Source organism: Amblyomma maculatum, chromosome 1 (assembly GCF_055883805.1).
Source record: "Amblyomma maculatum isolate TAMU_Amacu chromosome 1, ASM5588380v1, whole genome shotgun sequence".
NCBI classification, from domain to species: domain Eukaryota; kingdom Metazoa; phylum Arthropoda; class Arachnida; order Ixodida; family Ixodidae; genus Amblyomma; species Amblyomma maculatum.
Genome location: NC_139344.1, coordinates 286,259,193 through 286,279,451, shown reverse-complemented (window position 1 = coordinate 286,279,451; position 20,259 = coordinate 286,259,193). Strand labels below are relative to the sequence as shown.

Sequence of the window (20,259 nt, the reverse complement as noted above, 5' to 3'; positions counted from 1 at the left end):
TCCAAAATTGAACTGTGACGTGTAGGTCTTATGCAGTGAAAGCACAGTTCAGCAGTGCTGAGCAGTGACACTGATTGTGAACTTCAAGAATGTTTTTCTTGCTTTAGGCAAAATTTACTCAAGAAAAAAGTTCTGGATTGCAAGCTGAGGAGCTTGCGTGTTTAATAAACTCTCAATTTAACAAAAGTACCGCTTTTTGCCAAATTTGAGACTGATTTTTCTAAAAAGTACTTCTTGAAGAAGGTTTAAATTATTTTTGTCATCAACTCCACCAACTGGTGAATGATGTAAAATTTTATTGTGACTGAAACATGAACGAATTTCACAATAAAAAAATACTGTAAACACAATTTTTTGCTTCTTTTTTGAACCAAGAAAACTGAAAAAGGCCTTATATGGGGGCACTTAATAAGTTGCATTAAACAATGATACATGTGCAAAGTTATAAAATAAAATTTATTATTGTATCTGCTTTCGTACCTGAATTAAAAATATTTAAGTTCAAGCAGGTTTTGCGTGTTCACGAAAACTTCGAAAGTCTCATGTGGAAAAAAAAAAACATTTCTCCAAATTATTTTACGAAAACAGTATTCATACTATCAACAATTACCCCAATTTTTTTCAAGAGAATCGGTGATGGCCGCTATTGGGGCCTGGAACATTTCTAATGCAATGACCCAAAAGCTAATTTGCTTTCTCCGTCTTGTTAGCTGATAATGAGCTTGAAGTCATTCTTGTTGGTTTTGTCTGCTATTTGCTTGGCACTCTTACACACATTCCCTTTATCATAAGGTCACACCAATGCAGTCTGTCATCTTGCAGATGTAACCCTTCATTTATTAGTATGCTCTCCAGTAGTCAGGCTGGAAATGCACACTGAAACTCTTGTTTTGATTACAGTTGAACCTTGTTAATATGTTCCCGATTAATACGATTTCCCATTTCATACGCTCAAAATCGCAGGTAGTAAAACACCTCCCATAGAGTTTCACTATTTTTCTCTCAGTTATTATGTTTCCAGATTACATGATTTCCCCGTTACTGCATTCGAAATTTCAACAAATTGTGTTTGTATACAGTCGAACCCGGATATATCGAACTCAAAGGGGATCGAGAAATAGTTCGATATATCGATAATTCGATATACAGAAATCGGCTTGAGGCGCCACTTGCGAGCGTAGAAAATGATACCGTATTTGTCGCGTAATCAACCCACTCGTATAATGAGCCCACCCCCCACTTTTACTTTCGAGATGCATCTCGACGCATCTTGCATGACAAAGAAAATGATAAAGCGTCGTCTCGCAATAACTAGCATTAACAAACAAAGAATACAGTAGCGATGTGCGCGGTGGAGTCACAGTGATAAGGCCGCATGCTGGCGGCTGCCGAAAAGAACAAATAAAGAATTGAATAGTTCGTGGCAATACGTTTTCCCAGATAATAAGTTTCTTTCTCACATTTTAAAAAATGTATCGAGGTTTTTCTGCCACCTTCACTGCTGTAGCTGTGCCTTCAAATTGGCTATGAAGCGCAAACACCTTGGTGGTGGTTTCTACAGTTCAAAAATGGTTGCTTGCAGGTGCGAAATCCAGATGCATCATGGCGCGAAGCTAAGCGCACTCTTCGCAAGGACCATCGTTGGGACCTGGTGGAATCACTAGAGCGTGAAGAGCGTGAGAAGCTCTTCACAGAGCACCTCGAGCAGCTGCAACGCAAGAAGAAAGACAAGTATCGAGATCTGCTTGATGAGACTGCAGGCATCACGCTAAGCTCCACCTGGAAGGAGGTTTGCATGCTGCAGTCTGATATTTCTTCAAAACCTTGTCTAATTTGGCTGTTATGTGGGGACTTGGCGGTCTCTTATATTTGTCCGAGACTTTTAGGCCTGTGTGAAGCCCTACCTGCTCCACTTGGCATTGCCAGCTGTGGTTCTGAATGGACACTGTTTTCTGTTAATTGCTGTCTCTTTATTTAATCAAGGCATTAGATAATTTGGTCATTTCTTTAATCAAGGGTTGGTTTTAAAAAGTTCAAGGGCAGCACTGCTTCTGGGTGACAAATACAGTCAGTGGCCAATCTTTCGGCATGAGTGCGGTCCAAAAAGTGGCGTGATTAATAAGAGTTCAGAGTATGTCAGCTGCTAAAAATGGTTGACAAATTTTTTTTATGAAGCTGAAGCCATGCTTTCATGGTACACTGAAAGCAACTTAATTCGAATTTCTGGATAATTTGAATTTTACTACATAATTCAGCCAAGCGGCATAGAAGTCTATATATATGAAATGTCAATAATTCGAACTGCACAATGGCTCACCACGCACATGGCCAAAGAAACGCTTCTGTGATAGGTCACAATGTGCCTACAAAATGGGCAGAGAAGGTAAAGCCAGGCAAAACCATGGAAGACTGGGTAAAATCAAACTAGCATCAAGAATGGTATGGTGGCTGCCTGCTCTCAGTTCCATGTGATCTTCAAGATTTGCATCTAAAAACTTGCTAATTTCCTCCATGATACTTCAGAAATACAGTAAACTCTCTTTAATTTGGCCTTCAAAGGACAAAAAAATGTTCAAATTAGTAATAATTCAAAATACAGTTGCCGAACAATTTTTCAGGTGCCCAATTTTCCAATTTTTTTTTATTGAATAACTTATTTGATCAGGGTATTCTTCGCGGTTGCTCCTTTTGTGAAGCCTTCAGCACTGGTTGGTGTCCTTACTCCAGGGCTCCACTTGCTTCCGCCGCCCGTAGAGCACGCTGTATCAGACCTCTTTGGTCTTCACAGCGGTCGCTGGCCAGCATTGCATCCCATTGCTCCGCACTAGGCTCTTGTATGACTTTTACCACGTCAATTTTCCGAACCTCCCTGATTATTTAAACACTGCCGTGGCATTGTGATGCTCTCCATAGATTCAATATATAACACAAACCAAAATTTCAGGCGTTTGAAACTTCTCTAATTTGATTTTCCAGACTTTTTATTTCGATTATAGGTCAAAAGCTATGAAAAATTTCAATAATGCTCTGCCATCGAACCGGCATTGCATGCATTCTTGATAGCAGGCACCACTAGCTGCATGTTCCTGTAAGTTGCAGCTTGCTGCAATTCGTCACACACCTATGAGGCCTCCAAAACTTATTCCAAGACTCCTCGCATGCTTTTAGAAAGGAAAAAAAGCAAAGTGATGTTTTAATATATACCGCATGGAGTGCTATTGCAGTGGTTAGCGCAAGTGCCTTCATGTGGCTAGACATGCGCTGATGACAAGCGCATACCCAGTTTTGCGGTGGTGGTCGCTGTAATTTTCGCCGTCGCCCTGCACGCGGTGTGGTAAAAGTAATCTAAGCATGCAGCTGACTTAGGGGTTTGCTTTTCGTTCACTGATTAATACAGAGTTTTGAAACGGAAGCTATTCACCTGATGTGTATTTTGACCTGAAAATCTAATGTTTTTGTTATAACGCAATACCGCTTATAGTGCAGATTTTCTTGGCCCCGTTACCTACGTTATGAATGGTCTACGCTGTAATCCAGTATGTGTAATTTTAAACCATGGGGAACGTGCGATCTTTTCTGATTCAATCTCAGATGCTGAGAAAACAATGGTTTGGTGTGCAATGGCCCAGAAATAAATGCTGTTGATGTGTGTAGCTAAAGCACCATTGCCAGTCTCGTAACGTTTTTTTGTGGCTTTCTGTTAGGCTGTTTTTGAGTTATTGTAATAAATAAAATAAATAAATAATAAATAAAAAACATGCACATTGAAAGACAAGTTAAGACTTTTATTTTCAAAGAGTTTGCCTCCTCTGTCTGCACAAAGGAATCTACCGTATCTCTGTCTTCTTACAGGTTAAAAAGCTTATCCGCGATGATCCACGGTATGCCAAGTTTTCATCCAGTGAACGCAAATGCGAGAAAGAATTTAAAGAATACTTGAAAGATAAAATGGCTGCTGCTAAATCTGACTTCCGTGAGTTGCTGAAAGAAACCAAGACAATAACATACAAGTAAGTTATTTATTTTATCAGCTGCTGAAAGGGAGATCCTTGCACATAACAAAATATCTTTCCTATTATGCAGGTCCAAAAAGCAAATTGAAGAATCTGAGCAGCACTTGTCGGACATACAAAAAGTACTGGAGGTATGTGCTATATTGTCATCAATGGAAGTGGCATTTCTTATTCAAAAGGGAAACCTGTTATGCCATATACCTTGTGCGTGTTTTGCTCACGTCCGATAAACAGGACATCAACTGTGTGTGGGTCAGAGAGTTGTGGCTAATATTATTGCGATGAATGTGAATGCCACTTTATGCGTTAGCAGGGAAGCTCTACATAATAATCTCCAGGATACAGGAATGCAGAAAAGGAACAAAATAAGATGTGTGGAATGTTCCTTGGATACCGTACCTATGACAACTTAATACATGAATAAGAAAATTGAAAAAAATCAAGAGCAGAAGCACGCTACATCCGACGAAATGGCGGAAAAAACTCGTGAAGAAAATATGTATTGTTTATAAACAGCTCAACTGCATAAAAAAAGTGTGAGCAGGTTAGGAAACTAAATGGCAAATTTTCACAGTTTACAATCCCTTTTCTAACAGCACCTGGTATTCAAGCAGCAATTGTGAAACTAGCAAATATAATAGGGGAACACTTCTTCGCAGCAGTTTCTGTCCCACTTGTTTGTTCTACTGCACACAGCCTTTTTTTTCTAAATTCAAGAACATGGCCAAAAAGCATAGACTCCCGACAACTGGTGGCACAAACATGAAATAGAGTACTCTCTGCTGGCAAACAACCAACTTCAGGACCTTTTGAAATTCTTTAACAAAATACAGTCGAACCCGGATATATCGAACTCGAAAGGGATCGCGAAATAGTTCGATATATCGATAATTCGATATACAGAAATCGGCTTGTGACGACACTTGCGATGCGAAAAAACGATACCGTATTTGTTGCGTAATCAACCCACTCGCATAATGAACCCACCCTCCACTTTTGCACCCAGGAATTTGGAGAAAATAAAAAGCGTTAAGGCCAGCTCGCTCACATGCAAGTGATTGAGCCATTTCAGTGACGAGCGGCAACGACAAAGCGAAAAATTTCAAACTTGTTGGAACTGCGTCCCTCTCGCCGCTCGAGCCAGAGCGGCAGCTCAAAACAAGGTTTCTGTGTCGCCGCAGCAAAAATCGCGAGCGTTTTCGCTTGCATGTCGATGGCGGGCATCATTCCGTTTTGGTCGTCTCAGCCACAGGTAACGTAGTTCGGCCTAGCTGGTTTAGCGATGTTCCGTCATGACGACCATGGCGTAAAACGAGGAAAATTTAGGTTCGAGCGTCGTACTGGCCTAAAAAACGAAGAAAGGTACAAATAAGAGGTGCGCTGGTAACGCGGCATTCTATTATCAGCAGTCAGCCACGAAGTGCCGACGCTCCGCAATGGGCCGATAAGGGCGTAGCCGGTGGTGCTCGGCACCAAAACGATTCCCTCGAGGCGATTCTTGCCGCGTGCGAGCATTGAATCATGACTATGCAGATGAAAAAGGGATACCTAGGCAGTTTTCATGGACACGACAGGTCGAGCACTCCAAAAACTTAGTTGCGTGGCGGTAGCGCGATTGCAAAACGGCGTCACGAGCGGCATGCGGAATCGCAAACTTTGTCGAAATAAATTTGCTTCTGAGTTGCAGGGGCAATTATCTCGATGGGAAGCTTTGCATTCTCACCAAAAACCAGTCATAATTCATTTTATCAAATTGTGTTAGCCTTGGTAATTCAAAATATGCCCAAAACGTTTTCCGCCGATTTCTAAAAAAAAAAAAAATTTGGACAGTCACCAGATCGATATTTCTGGTCCTGCTCTTGCTACAGTTATTTTCTTTTGCTAGAAAGCTAACCTCGTGTATCTTTTGGCATTAGCGTAAATGTAATAACCATACGGGAAAACTTACTGAAAAGATTGTCTTGGCACCAAAATGGACATTTCCTATGAGGGTTTTTTTATGGTGTAACTTTGGCTCAAATTGGTATAGAACATTATTTTTGCTTTAATTTACTTTCCAACCATTTCTGATCATATTGATATGTCAGACCTTGCCATAATTTAAATCTACATGTTCTGACATGTTTTGCCTTGTTTTCTCAAAACATTTTTGAGGGTGCTGCAATTTTGGAGAAGTGATATCTGGAAAAGCTGGGCTTGTTTTTCTTCTGAATAAAATGCTTCATGATGACGCATACTCATTTTTTTTTTAGTAAATACTTGAGATATAGATAATGCATGTATTACTTGCTTTCTTAGTGTTGCATACTCTTCCTTGCTGCAGAACAACTTGCAATAACAGACAAGGAAGGCAACGGCAATATACGGGCTGTAAATCAATTTGTTTACAATAGCTTAGCTGATATATTGGCTTCTTGGTGAGCCCTTTTAGAAACGGCACACAAATCCAAATCGCACAAGGCCAAATTGCTTGTCAAGCTGCTCCAATGTGCTCCAAAGTCATTTTTTACTGCTTAAAAAGTTGCTCCAAATCGCATTTTGACTGCTTGGGTCACGTTCATTTATTTACGCGCAAAGAACTGCGTTATCGCTGCCTGCTTTTTTGTGTTGATCGCGTTCCGTATCACGCCCTGTTCCACAGTTAGCAAACACTCAACAAGGGCAAACCCACTGCCATCAATAGCACTGCAGTGGCGGCACAGTAAATCCAATGCAGCAAGCGCTTCTTGTGAAGTCGGAATGTTCTCATCGTCTGCAGGGTCAGCCTGAGCTTCGTCTGCGGGATGTTCAGAAACTTGTGCAGCGATTTCGGCGTCCTTCAGTACAGCCGTGGTCACTGCGATGTCGTCGCCACCTACAAAGTCTTCTACAGTCATTATTGCGGGAATGTCACCAACAAAACGCGAAAAATCATTCTAGACCTCATCGAACTCGCGGAGCTCTGCTTCTGCTTCGTCAGGATCGTCCCTTCGTCACTTGATGCACGGGCCTCTGCTGGAACAAAACCTGCACGCCGAAAGCAGTTGGCAATTGTTTCACCTTTCAGCTGTCCCATGCATACCTGCCAACTCTCCCAAATTGTCCGGGAGTCTCCTGAATTTTGATTACATCTCCCGATTGTACGGATGCGACCTCACATCTCCCGAAAAGTGGCCGCCACAGCCCAGCGTTTTTTTTTTTTTTTTTTTTTTTTTTTTTGCGCTTTAGCTAAGCGTTAATCCTACAACGTCCTATTATATAACCATTATTATATAAGCCAAAAAGCCTGCAGCTTCTACCCTTTCTAGGGTCGTATCAGATCTTCAAAAGAGCTACAGCTTTGGGAGACGATAAGCTGATGAAGTTGAGCAAGATCACCGAAAACAAAGGAGCCACGAGTCAAGATGAATGCAACTCTGGTCAAGAGAGTGAAGCTTTCAGTTGAGGGTACAGGACATGCCAGCTTTACCCGTGAAGAACGGTTGTTCTATTTCCTGTCCTCTGACGTAAACTTGGCATATGGCTTTTTCTTGAAGTGTGTGAACCCTGTTTTTGAAAAGGTCAACTGCCAACTTCAATCCCAGACACCTCAAGTTCATCAACTCCAGTCTCTTGGTGCAGCTCCTAAGGGATCTTATGGCTAGGTTTGTCTATCCCTCTGCCATGAAGGCATGTGCTTCATCACTGGAGGTTGCCTACCAAGGTATAAAGAACCAAAAAGCCAATGAAGATCTGGTCCTTGGGAGCCGCACATCATCTGTTGTGGAGAGGCTGCCTACCAGCGACAAGGAGCAGTTTTCGGCAATACGCTGTTGTGGCATGTGACTACATAAGGCACAAATTTCCACTGTAAGATGAAGCCTTGAAGAAAGCAGAAGTCGCCAATTTGAAGTTTTTTAGCAGCGCATCCTTCAAGAGCCTTTGCTTCTTTGTTGAGTCTTTCCCGCAACTTCTCCCCCAGGAGAAGAACGAGTCGAGAGAAGAGGCCTTGGATGCCCTGGAAGTAGAATTTGCAGAGCTGCAGGCATATGATGTTCCTGAAGAGATCTAAATAAAGAGAGGATTGATATTCAGAGTGGCAAAGCTGCAACTACTTGCCATTCCACACAGCAATGCTGAATGGGAGCGGATCTTTAGCACAGTTAAGGCAAGAACCAAATCCTGTTCTTCGCTTTCCAACAAGGCTCTCAGTGACCTCCTCATGGTGAAGGGTCACCAAACCTGACGTTGTTTTGAGCGGGCGTATTCTGGCAAGTTCTTGAAGCTTGCGAAGTCTGCAACTGCCTGGTCACTTCACAAGTAAAGTTGGCCTCCCATTCCACTGCAAGCACCAGGTGTCCAGGGGCTTTCACGAGCCTATAAATACAGAGTTAAGTTTAAATAAACTAGCGGGCCGCCACTCTCACCTCTTTCTGATGTTTCAGCCTCAATAATTTCTGAATGGTTAAACTACAAAAAAAAACAAATTACCCCCCACCCCCCCTCGTCACCGCTGCGGTGGTCTCCCAAGTTTTCATGTTGCTAGGTTGACAGGTATGCCAATGCCGCTTTAATGCTCCCAGCAAGTCGATCTTCATGTCTGTCAGTCTCCTCTTGTAAACTGCCTTGAAGGCCCTGATTTTATCTCGAGCTGGGTCTTTAACATCAGTGCTGCACGTTCATCGCCACACAGTGCTATGCACACCCACGCACCACACTCGACACAGACGACCGACGCAGCGTCCACCGAACGCTACAATGGCCACGCCAACCACGCCCGACGCTGCTAACACTAAAACGCAAAAAGGCAAAAGCAACATTCGATCGCGCCGCTGACACTGCTGCTGAAGGGGCGCTGTCAGCAATTGTGAGATGCAAACGATTCCTTTGGCTATCAACTCTCAATGCCAACGTGGCGTCTGTGGCGCTGTCAGCGCCTGCAAGGTAGTCCTGAACGTTTGCTGCGCCGCACAACACGCTTGTAGTGCAACGAAGCCTCCGAAGTTCATTATATCCATTTTATGCCTAACTGCGTTCACTATGGGAAGTTAAAAATACATGTTTGACAAAAATATTTCGGAAGAATTCGATATATTCAATAATTCGTTATATGCGTGTTCGTTGTATCGAGGTTTGACTGTATTTGCATGATTTATATTATTGAATTGCACCTCCTGCACACATTTCCTGTTTTGAGCACACCACAACTAAACTCGTGCTTGTGGTTTGATTAGTTTGATTAGTTAAATTGCAGGCTGAGACTTGTATGAGCTAGACAACAACTTCTGTGTGATTTGAGAACACTTAGCGATTGGAAATGCAACTGACTCTACCAATGCAACTTGTCCGCTGACACAGCCATCTTGTCAGTTGACCGATTCAACTGTGACCCCCGACCTCAGTTGAACTGAACTGCTATCGGGATTTCAACTGCAGTTGGTGTTGCCATGTAACATTGCTAAATGACCCCACCGGGGTGGCGCAGTGGTTACGGTGCTCGACTGCTGTTTCCAAGGTTGCAGGATCGAATCCCGGGCTCAGCGGCCGCTTTTCGATGCAGGCGTCTCCACAGCCTGAGTCACTTTGGGACGTTAAACCCCGCAAACCATTGCTAACTATTGTTCAATTCGACTGGCAGCCAGCTGAACTGCCGTTGAAAATTTCCATGTAACAAAGGCATTAAAAGGCAGGATGGTGCATCATTTCGCATTTATCTCCATTGGTTTGACTGGAGTTTACTGGTTACAGATTTTTATTTTAAAACCTGTGGTAGGCACATCGCCGCATTCTGAGCATGTGGGTTGTACAGCAAGATGTACATATTGTGCATGACAGAAATTAATTATTGCATGATCAAATAAATGACTGACTAAAGCTTGTTGAATTGATCTGGAATCTGAGCGCTTTAAATTAAAGGCCGTCAGTATCACAGCTGAGTCCCATCTCTAAAGGGGTCCTGCAACATAATTTGAGTGCACTTTTTTTGCTCGTTTGCTGCAACTTTTAGGGTAAGGTGATGCTATTACCACCAGTCCTAACACGCATATTTTGGTTTTTGATATCTAGTACAGCCGAACCTCGATATAACAAACCTCAGTGTAACGAAATTCGCAATGTAACAAATTTTTCTTTTTTTGCCCTAAATATCATGTATTTTTTTCTCTATTTAACGAACCTATTTTATGCCGCACTGTCAATTTAAGGGGGGAGGCTACCTTTGAATACCAACTTTGTTGTTTCTTGAGATAATTGAATGAAATTTTCAGGGTAGACTCATGGCACAGCCATTTGAATAACTGCAAAGTTTCATGGAGCTGCGCACATTGGTACTCAAATTAGAGAAGTATATCAGAATGGTTCACATGGGTTCCTTGTTCCATGCCTGGTGAACTTGCAAAATGTGTTGGCACTATGAAATTCATTATGAAGGTTCCTGAATAGATACCACAGGGCAAGACAGAGCGCTTTTTTTTAATTTCCCTGCCGAAAACTTTTAGCAGTGCATTGAAGTTAGTGCCACTAATTGGACTTGCATTAGCCTAATTTTGATTGTTTATTATAAATTCCAGACTCAATAATTTGAAAAAATGAACTTGTCTTGCCCTCGGAAATTTATTCAGGCACACAATAAAAAAAACCAGGTGGGAATCCGATTAGCGGTTCCAGAAATATTGCGGGAATAAGCAACCATACCATGAAAAAAATTCATTCTGAGAAAATGGCCCTTGAAGTTTAAAACAGCATTTTCAAGTCTAAAGTTTGTTTTTCAGTGCAGCACGTTGTGCCTCCACCTCCCTGATTCCCTCGGAAAGTGCATTTTCATGCGAACAGCGGACGACGCTGACGACGCGTTATCGCTTGCGATGACAGACGCGATACGGGAGGCCGAGATCGCCGAGGTTGATAAGGTCGGTACAGCAGGCACGCTTCAAACGTCGGCTCCTTACGTTGACGCGAAAGATACGCAGTTGGAAGTGGCAGCGCAGTCGGTCTAGTAGTGATGTAGCAGAAGCAGCACTAATAGAAGAGTCTCTGCGCCCGTTGACAGCGCTTTTCGCTAACGCGATTCGGACGGCATTCACAGAACGACGACGTATGCAGTGTTTTGAACTTCTTAGCGCGCATCGTGGCCGACCGTGCAATAATCCACAAAGTGCACATAGCCATTCAAAACACGCCACCAGAATTCGTAATGAGCGATGATCACGGCGATCTCAAAATGGTGAAACGTGGAGCGATTCAGCGAGCGTACAAAGAACGCCAGCTCAGTAGCAAGCCGGAGCAGACGACGCGCCGGGGAGGCACTACCGCATCAGCGCGCGCAGCAGCCAATAGCAGTCGCGCGATCCCCTGCGTTCTCACGAAGCGCGCTTTGTCCAATCACAGCCCAAATTCGAGACGCGGGAAGCTCAACAATCCCTGTGAGGCCCCCAATCACAAGCGAGCCACGCTTCTGCTAAGCCGCGGACGCCGCCGGCGAAGGCAATATGGAAAAGGGCAAGCATTCACAAACAAAACAAGACCAAGATGGCGGCGCTCGGTTCAGCGGCAGAGAAATGGCGCGCGCGCGAAGTTTGGGTACTTTTGCCGTTCGTTCGCGACTCTGGGGCTGCCGCGCCCAGTTGTATATTTAATTTAAAGCAGTTCCACGATGAATTAGGCGTTTATAATTATAGGAAAGGTAGTTTATAACATATACAGCCGAGATATGTACTTCTTGAAAAGCCGACTTTTTCGCGATTTTTCGACTTTCAAAGCCCGCGTCCCCCCTTAACAAGTCCTCACACATCACATGCATGTACCAGCAGCCACAGTAACAATCAGATGAGAACTACAACTTCAGCCCTGATGCACCACATTTTAAATCTGCATTTTTACATGCCAATTTTGCCAGCAGTCTGGAATCTGCGATCGAAACAATATGATGACAGGAGCATACCACTGCGCCATCAATCGCATGCATACAAAACCCGCAGTGCGAAAGTTTTAGGACACGTCATGACATGTCACTGGCCAGTCGCAACAACAAAGTGCTAACCGGAAATACTGTATTTACTTAAGTAGTGAACCCACCTTTTTTTTTTTTTTTTTTTTTTTTTTTTTTTTTTTTTTTTTTTTTTCAAGAAAACTTTACGCGAGTTTGAGGGGAAGGTTCAGTATGTGGAAAAACTTTGGATTTTTCTTTTTTTTTTTTTACGAGTCGTCTATCCTAGCCATCAGTTGTCAAAAAACGGTCAACCGCGATTATGACGGCGGTTTTCAACATCATTCGCTTCAAAAGGCGCTTGCTGCTATCACATGTTCCAATAATTTTGTGGTAGCTGACGGTGCCCACCCCAGTCGCTGCGTGATAACGCGAACATACTGAAAACCAGGCTTACGCAAGGGTCGAGCCGAGCAATACCGCAGGCACTCTTCACCCCACCACTAGGGCTAATGCTTAGAGACACACCGTGCTGTTCTCATTGCGGAGCACCTTGGCGCGTTGCCAGGAAATACGCTGGACTGCGACGGCGGGAAACAAAGAAATGCGCTAACAACTTGCTTTTTATTTTATTTTTTTTATTATTATTATTATTTTTGTGTGGGAGATGAACTCTCATGCAAGTATGCAAGTAAATATGGTACGCATACGTGAAGCCCGAGCAAAGATTGCCGCAGCCAAGTAGCTGGGCCGGTGTTGGCAATGCAGGCATGCGACTAATTCTAGTTCACTAAAATACGGCCTCTCCGTTAAAGTCCCTTGATCAGCTGATCTTTAAGACTCATATTAACACTCTCTTGTCTCAGTTTGCAAACATTGAATGATGATGATGATACCAGTGGCAACATCTGGCGACAGCTTTAAGTACTAGGCACTGCCCTCGCTCTTTGAGCACACGAAAAAAAAAAATGTGTTCGCGCCCGTTTGCTATCACTCATTATGTGCTCCTGATATACAAAATACCATCTGGTGCCCTTGTTAGCACTATTGTTGCTAGAATTTCTTGCTTATTTCCTTAAGTCGTAATTTACAAGTTCGCAGCAGTATTCCACAAACCTGTTACTTCGTTTGGGCAGCTAAAACATAGCAGCCTTGATGTAACGAAATTCGTGATTTAACGCAATTTTCGGCTGCAAGTAGACCTCATTATATCGAGGTTCGACTGTATTTTAATTTGCTTGAGAACCAAAATCATGGTACTGAAGGTGTCTGCACGCAGTGATAGTTCTTTGAGCATTCGACGATTGGATAAATAGCAAATGCAATGCAAAGTGTGTCCATTAGGAAAAGTACATTATGTTGCATTGTTGTATTTTATATTAGGTCAATGAATCCAACACGTTAGCTCTATGCAAATGCACTGCCAAGCAAGTGACACAAAAAGCACCAACAGCAGTGCTGGTTACTACTTTGCATCAAAGCCTTTCATGACCTATACACATGGACAGCTGCTACCTGTAGCTATGCAACCAAAGTTAGGCAGGAAGGAACTGAACGACTTTGTCAGTCACCCCTTGCTATTGTAGGATGCCTCTTCCCCCCTTCCCCAGTGTGTAGTAGCAGGCCAGGATTTCTTTACCGATGGCATACCTCTCCAACTTTCTTCTCGTTAAATTATTCTCTCTCTCTCTCTCCTACGGATGGAGAGAAAGGGCTGGTCGAGGAGTGGGCTTATGATAGGAGCAGCTCCTCGCCCTGCTGTCTTGCGGTCTCTGTTCCTCATCCTATTTCTGCGAGGCACCACGGAAGTGATCTCGTCAACTTTAGCAAAAATGTGTTAATCTATTCACTCTGGTGACTTGCGAAGGTCACGCGACAAGTACGACTTGCTTCGCGGCGACCCTCTTTTTGAAGGAGACTTGAATGAAGAGGCAACTTTCGTGCTTTTTTGGCCCCTTTCATCTGCTACTGTGCTTGGGATAGATTAGTTCAGATTCCTTTGAGGTATGGATATGTGTAATTATTTCAGCCTGGAAGAATATCTTATGGTTATGCCCATATGTAGAGCTGTTTTGGCAACCAAAAGCATTGTAGTTTGAAGAAGACAGAAGTGGAGGGGGTGTGCGTGCCCTTGCTTGCAGTCTCGTGAAGTAGCAGATCACGAAATGCCCTCATGCCTGAGCTTACAAAAAGAGTACAAATGCAAATGAGTAGGCGTCACTCTCACAGCGATTCTTTACGCATGTGCCCAACAACTGCGTGTGCAGCAAGTCATACACACATGAAGGAGGCAAAAGTAGAAAGACATCACGCCCTGCAGCGCTGTGGATTGGGTGAGGAATTCTATGTCGCGTCGCAAGAAATCGTTCAGCGAGTGACTCCCTCTCTGTGTCAAATTGAGTTGCCAGTGTGAATGCAGCTTTACAGTGACCAGAAAACCATGAGAAGTCATCTTCCGCGATTTTATAGAGACGTGCTCTTGTAGGCTGTTTCGATTGGTCCCGCCACATGTTGCCAGTGGGCGAATGAATGGGAAAGCGAAAGACCGGGTAAATTGTGTTGAGGGCAATTTTTGGTTTGCTAGTATTTTGAAAAATCATTTCTTGATAACTCCTGTTATATTATACCAGTTCCTGTAATTCCTTTGATTCATTATCTGCGTAACATAGTGAATTCATCTAAAGCATAGCTGACAAGGGCTGCAGGGCCCATTTAATTAATTTGTGTTTTTCAGAAAATTTAGTTTAATATACAGTAAAACCTTGTTGATACGTTTTTTAAAGCATGCGGGGAAAGAACATACCAGAGAAAGTGTGTATCTAAACTGCCTGATTTTGAAAAATTTAATTGCTGAATGGTGTACAAAGGCACATAGAATTGACTCTCACTGCATAAAATTGTCGATTAGCATTTACAGACACCCAGTATGCACAGCTTCTTTTTCTTTTAGCTCAGAATTCAGTCCGTATTTGCGTTGTCCTGAGCATGGATGAGGTTTACAGGGCGTCTAGCAACTGGGAATTGTCAGGGAAATTTTATGCACCAGGAAAAAGCAGTAAAATGTCAGGGAAACCAAAAATTTTGCCAAGTCAGGGAAAATGGTACAATATATTCTGTAGTGCATTTTCATTTTAAGGTGGCGCGCATCAAGCATCTTATGCGGGTTGTTTTTTTTTTTTTTTTTTCTTTTCTTTTTTTTCTGTCTTGCCAGTGCGCGGCCACCACGGCAGCCGTGCGATATATTAATATTTTAATTTGATGCCAGCGCATGGCTGAGCTGCCACAATAGAACCAATATGCACGTGAGGTGAGTACAGTTAAACCTGGTTATAACGAAATTGTAAAATGTCCGCGATTTTTCGTTGCGTGCAGTTTTCGTGTGAAGACCCAAGGGAAGCCACCTTGAAAGTGTTTACAGTAAATCAGAAGTCATAGAAGCGGATGTTTTGCGATCGCGCATCAGTGCGGCGAGACTGCGGCGGCAGCCTCCACCTCCTCTGCGGCTCGCGCGATGCGTCTACGAGGGAGTGGGGAAAGAGGGTGGAGGAGGAATCAGTCTGGGGAAGAGCGCGCATGTTGGCGCCGCCGCCCCACGCGCGCTTTCCCATTAATACTGTGCCCACAAACGTTGCCCAAGGAACTCGACTGCCTTGCGTTGCCAGCGCGCTCCGCTGTTCCCGCAACTGACATGCGGAGAGCCCACGAGCAACCACGTGGCAGCGATGGACGCACCGCTCGTCTCGTGTCTTTTTGGAGCGCAGCTCTTTGGCACCTGCTTCTCGTCGTCGTCGCCGTTGTCCCTCGTAACCAGTTTTACAGCCGGGGCAGTGCGCGCTCCTGCCGCCATTGTTCGCCGCTGCGTAAAACCCCCCCCCTCTTTTCTGGTGGCGGCAATGGTGTTCTCCGGTTGCCGAAGCGCCGACTCTGCATCAGCAGATCACATTGCGTACATCCCAAGCTGAAACACAGAGCCACGTTTACTTGTTTACGTGACTGGTTAACAGCGTCAGCGGCATCAGTCCGTCGCTGCTATCCCTTCGCTGCGCAGCGTTCCTATGGGCCGACGCGCTGCCTCCCGTGACCTCCCGTTAACCTAGTTACTCTCATCGCTCCTCCTCCAATGCCACCGCTGTGCGGCGGCAATCAGAGCGCCAGATTAGTGGCAGCGGATCTCGATATGTGCACCGTCCGAACTGGAACGCATCACCAGCGCCGAACAGCTGATGAGCTGCGCTCAAATTTCACATTAGGAAGTAACATAATTGTCGGCAAATTTTTCTGTTACTTTTTGCAGCTTTTAAGCATGAACTATTGCAATGCCATGTCCCGACAGTGAAAGCAGTAGAGACTTCTGCATTTGCCATGGAGATGCGGCGTAGGCACTAAAACATGGCGCGTTGTATCAACTGTGGTCACTCGTTGCTATAGTATGCATTCCTCTCACTTCGGTTCGTGTTTTATCATCCTGAAACTTGTGGGGTTTTGTCAAATTTCAACTAACTCTGCACTAGTTAAGAGACAGTCGGCGGCACGAGTTCGTTATGTCAAGGTCAACCGCTATGACGTGTTTGTTACATGGAGTTTTCAAATACATTCACTTCAGTGGGGCGGCATTGGAAGATTGAAAAACTTCATAATATTGAGGAATTTGTTACATAGAGCTCTACTCATTAAAATCTGTGGAAGCTCTGCGTGAGAATAGTATGCGACAAAAAGCAGGAATAGACGCGCCGGCAGTGGCCAGCGCGGTTATTCCTGCTTTTTGTTGCGTACTACTCTCACGCAGCACTTCCACGCGGTCAGCGCGGAAGCGATTGGCGAGCTGTGCTGCCAAGTGCGCGCGCTGCCATTTTGATTGGCTCCGCTTTTCGTGCGGTGGGCTGCTCACTGGCTCTAAGGCTGAGCGCTTTTTATTTTTCAATAAACTTATGACATTCTTAACTGCCAATAACACTAATGACTGCCTTTTCACTGTTTTAAATTGCAGAATATGATTAATAAATTTGCATTTTGTTGTGAATTATTCATTTGTGCTCATTATCATCAGCAGCTACATTTTTTAGCCTCTTCACTCGTCGGGGAATTTGAATTGAAATAAAACCTGAAAAAGTCAGTGCTTTTGAAAATAGTGGTTTGCTAGACACCCTGGGTTTAGTAACGAATCCGGTTCGTAGAAAGCAATGGCGAGGTAGGAGCTATTTCTTGGTTGTTTCTTGATGCGTGGCCCCCCTTACACTAGTGACGTGTGGAGAAGCCATCGCGATGGCTTACAGGGGCCGCGTTATTGCTCATGCTGCGTGCCCTAGACCCGGCTCGCTCGTACGCATGTGAATTGTAGTTATCAAATGTTTCACCCATATGTCCCTAAGGCACGGCAAGGAAGCCACCGCGTTTCTTCTAACAAAGTCATGTTTCCGCTGAAAAGGGTGCCTTGTATGTCTGCTAGTTGGCTTTCTTTGATGCTTTGCCCTCTTGTACTGAGGCACTGCAGAAAAGCAACGGTGGTGGGTGAGCACTGCTGATCAGTTATTCATGTTGCTGTGCTCGTTGGAACATGTCCGGTTGATCACAAAACGTAGTATACGACTACAATTTGTCAAAGTTTTGAACTTTGTAAACGGGAATTTATGTTAATCGGGAGAAAATAGTGTAACTGTATGGGAGATGTCCTACTGCCCACAATATTGAGCATATGAAACAGGAAATTGTATGAACCAGGAAATTGTCAGTGGCCTTCTACTGTATTGGACACCATTAATACATACTTCCTGCAATTCATATTCATAAAATGGCATTGCTCTGATTTCTCATGCATCGAATACAGATGCTGCATATTAGAGGTGTGAATACAGTTCCTGGTTATAACGAAATTGTAAAATGTTCGCGATTTTTCGTTACATTAAGCTTTTCGTTACATGCAGTTTTCGCTTGAAGACCCAAAATGACAGTGTAGAACGAAACCCAGATGAAGAATTGGTGTAAGGGAAAGCACCTTGAAAGTGTTTACAGTAAATCAGAATTATTTGAAGTCATGGAAGGGGATGTATCGCGATCGCGCTGATAGCGCGGCGCGACTGTGGCGGCAGCTTCCACCTCCGCGGCTCGCACGACGCGTCTACGAGGGAGCGGAAACGAGCACGACGCGTCTACGAGGGAGCGGAAAAAGTGGGTGGAGAAGAAATCAGTCTGGGGGAGAGCACGCGTGATCTGAATTTATCGCAGTTTCACCGCAGTGCTTGACTGCATGGCTGTACAAAGAAGCATCCTCAAAATACGAAAAAGCCATTTTGTTCAGACTGACTTTCCTTCGTGTGAAGAGGAACAGTGTGCGCAAATTAAAGGGCTTGTCGAATCCAGAGAAAAACATTCACATCAGTTTAATCTTATTTGCAATTGCAGAGGTGTTCATTAGGTAAATTAGTGTGATCCAAACAATAATGTTAGCTTTTTCTTTTTAATTGGTCAGATATTTAATATACTAAGGCTTTCTTTTTTTTTTCATATTCTTATTTGTATTCAAAAATTAATATGTTTGCTCAGCCCTGCTATTTTTTATTTTTTATTTTATGCTGTAGGAGCTAACGTAATTTTGGTGGCAATACTACACGCAGTGTGCCATTTTAATAAATGCAATCTGAGGGAGCCAACTCGGTGAGCTTTCAAATGCTCATCCTGGGAATCTCGCCATTGGGTTGCAGTGGGTACTGTGCCCAAGGATTCAGGATCAAATCTCGACTGCCACGGCCGCTTTTCAATGGAGGCGAGAAGCAAGGTGCCTGTGTGCTGCCCGATATCGGTGCTCATTAAAGAACCCCCAGGGGGTTGAAATTTGTGAAGCCCTCCATTACGGCATCTCATAGCCTGGGTTTGCCCTGCAATCAAACCAAACCAGATCATCCTTGGCATTCTGCTATTGCGAACTACATTGTTAAGAAAGAAAATTTGTAGACTGGGCGCGCCTTCGATGTTGACTGTTTTCACTGCCACAAATACTACAGTCGAACCCGGATATATCGAACTCGAAGGGGAGCGCGAAATAGTTCGATATATCGATAATTCGATATACAGAAATCGGCCTGGGACGGCACTTACGATGCGAAAAAACAATACTGTATTTGTCGCGTAATCAACGCACTCGCATAATGAACCCACCCTCCACTTTTCGAGAATTTGGAAAAAAAAAAAAAAAGCGTTAAGGCCAGCTCGCTCACATACAAGCGATTAAGCGATCTCAGCGACGAGCCGCAGCAACAGAGCAAAATATTACCAACTTGACAGCAAAACACTTACAATTTGTTGGAACTGCCGGCGGCAGCTCAAAACAAGGTTTCTGTGTCGCCGCGGCAGAAATCGCCAGCGTTATCGCTTGCATGTCGCACTCCGTTTCTGTCGTCTCATCCACAGCTCGTTTCTTGGCAGAGTGCCAAGATGCTGCGCAGCGATAACGTCTCCGCGTGTTTATCTTTTGATAGCTCCTGCGGCGGCGGGGAGCGAACTTGGCAGACTGCCCGTGAAGGCTTGATTGCACAAGCCTGGTTCGATTTATCACGCCGCGCTTGGGACTTGCGTAGTCTACTGCCACAAATCATTGGAAAGCGTGATAAAAGTAGCTGCAAATGCTGTTTGAAGCTAAAAATGCTAAAAGCCGGTGTCATGATTGCAGCTGACCCCGTGCTTTCATTGATTCTTACATGCAAGGATAAACGACTCCTGGAAAAAAAAAAAGAAAAAAAATGCCGCTTCGTAACGCCATATCTTACGCTACGCCGCGCGTACAGCACAACGATAAGAACAAACGACTCTCTCAAAAAAAAAAAAAAAAGATCTGCCGCTGCTTAACTTCCGCAGGCGCCATAGTCAGGTCAGCCGCCGCACGCAGAGGGTTCGCAACACACGTTGGAGAATGCGTCCGACATTCTGTCTAAAAACGGGTTAAGCTGGCTTGGCGCATGCGTAGCGCGTGCTACTGCGAACGAATGCCGGGAAAGGGGAAGGAGAGCACACCCTTGCGCTTCGCTCTATCGCGTTTTTTCCCCTCTCGTTCCCACCGGTTCTCTCTGGTTCATTCACGCACATAGCTTGGAAACGTCACGTGCTGGCACGCGGGAAACGATAACCGCAGATGCGCGCGCCTTTGGGGAATGGGTACGGCGCTGCCCTAGCCGAACTGTCCCCTCTCATTCCTTCCGCGTGTGGCTTGAAAACGTCACGCGGCAAGTGGCCGAGGGTGATGCGATCTCTTTGGGGAAGGCACACTTTCCAGTGCGTGGTGCGGAGTTCGATATATCGAACGACCGGTGAAATTGAGTTCGATATATGACGCGGCTTTCCTATACTTTTACATGGGATTTTCAAGGGGATATT

General features: G+C 44.3%; 1 protein-coding gene across 4 annotated transcripts in view; it reads left to right on the top strand.

Annotated features, from left to right (window-relative positions):
- Positions 1-20,259, top strand: part of LOC146206743 (transcription elongation regulator 1-like) — a 294,887-nt gene that overhangs the window by 263,095 nt on the left and 11,533 nt on the right. For 2 of the 4 annotated variants that reach the window (XM_084591554.1, XM_084591557.1), the window contains 3 exons: positions 1,583-1,789; positions 3,853-4,010; positions 4,084-4,144. In XM_084591554.1, the coding sequence (XP_084447680.1) occupies positions 1,583-1,789; positions 3,853-4,010; positions 4,084-4,144 (426 nt within the window). Of the gene's footprint in view, positions 1-1,582; positions 1,790-3,852; positions 4,011-4,083; positions 4,145-14,162; positions 14,218-15,106; positions 15,194-20,259 lie in introns of those variants that run through there. The other 2 variants (XM_084591555.1, XM_084591556.1) reach the window with 2 other exon arrangements.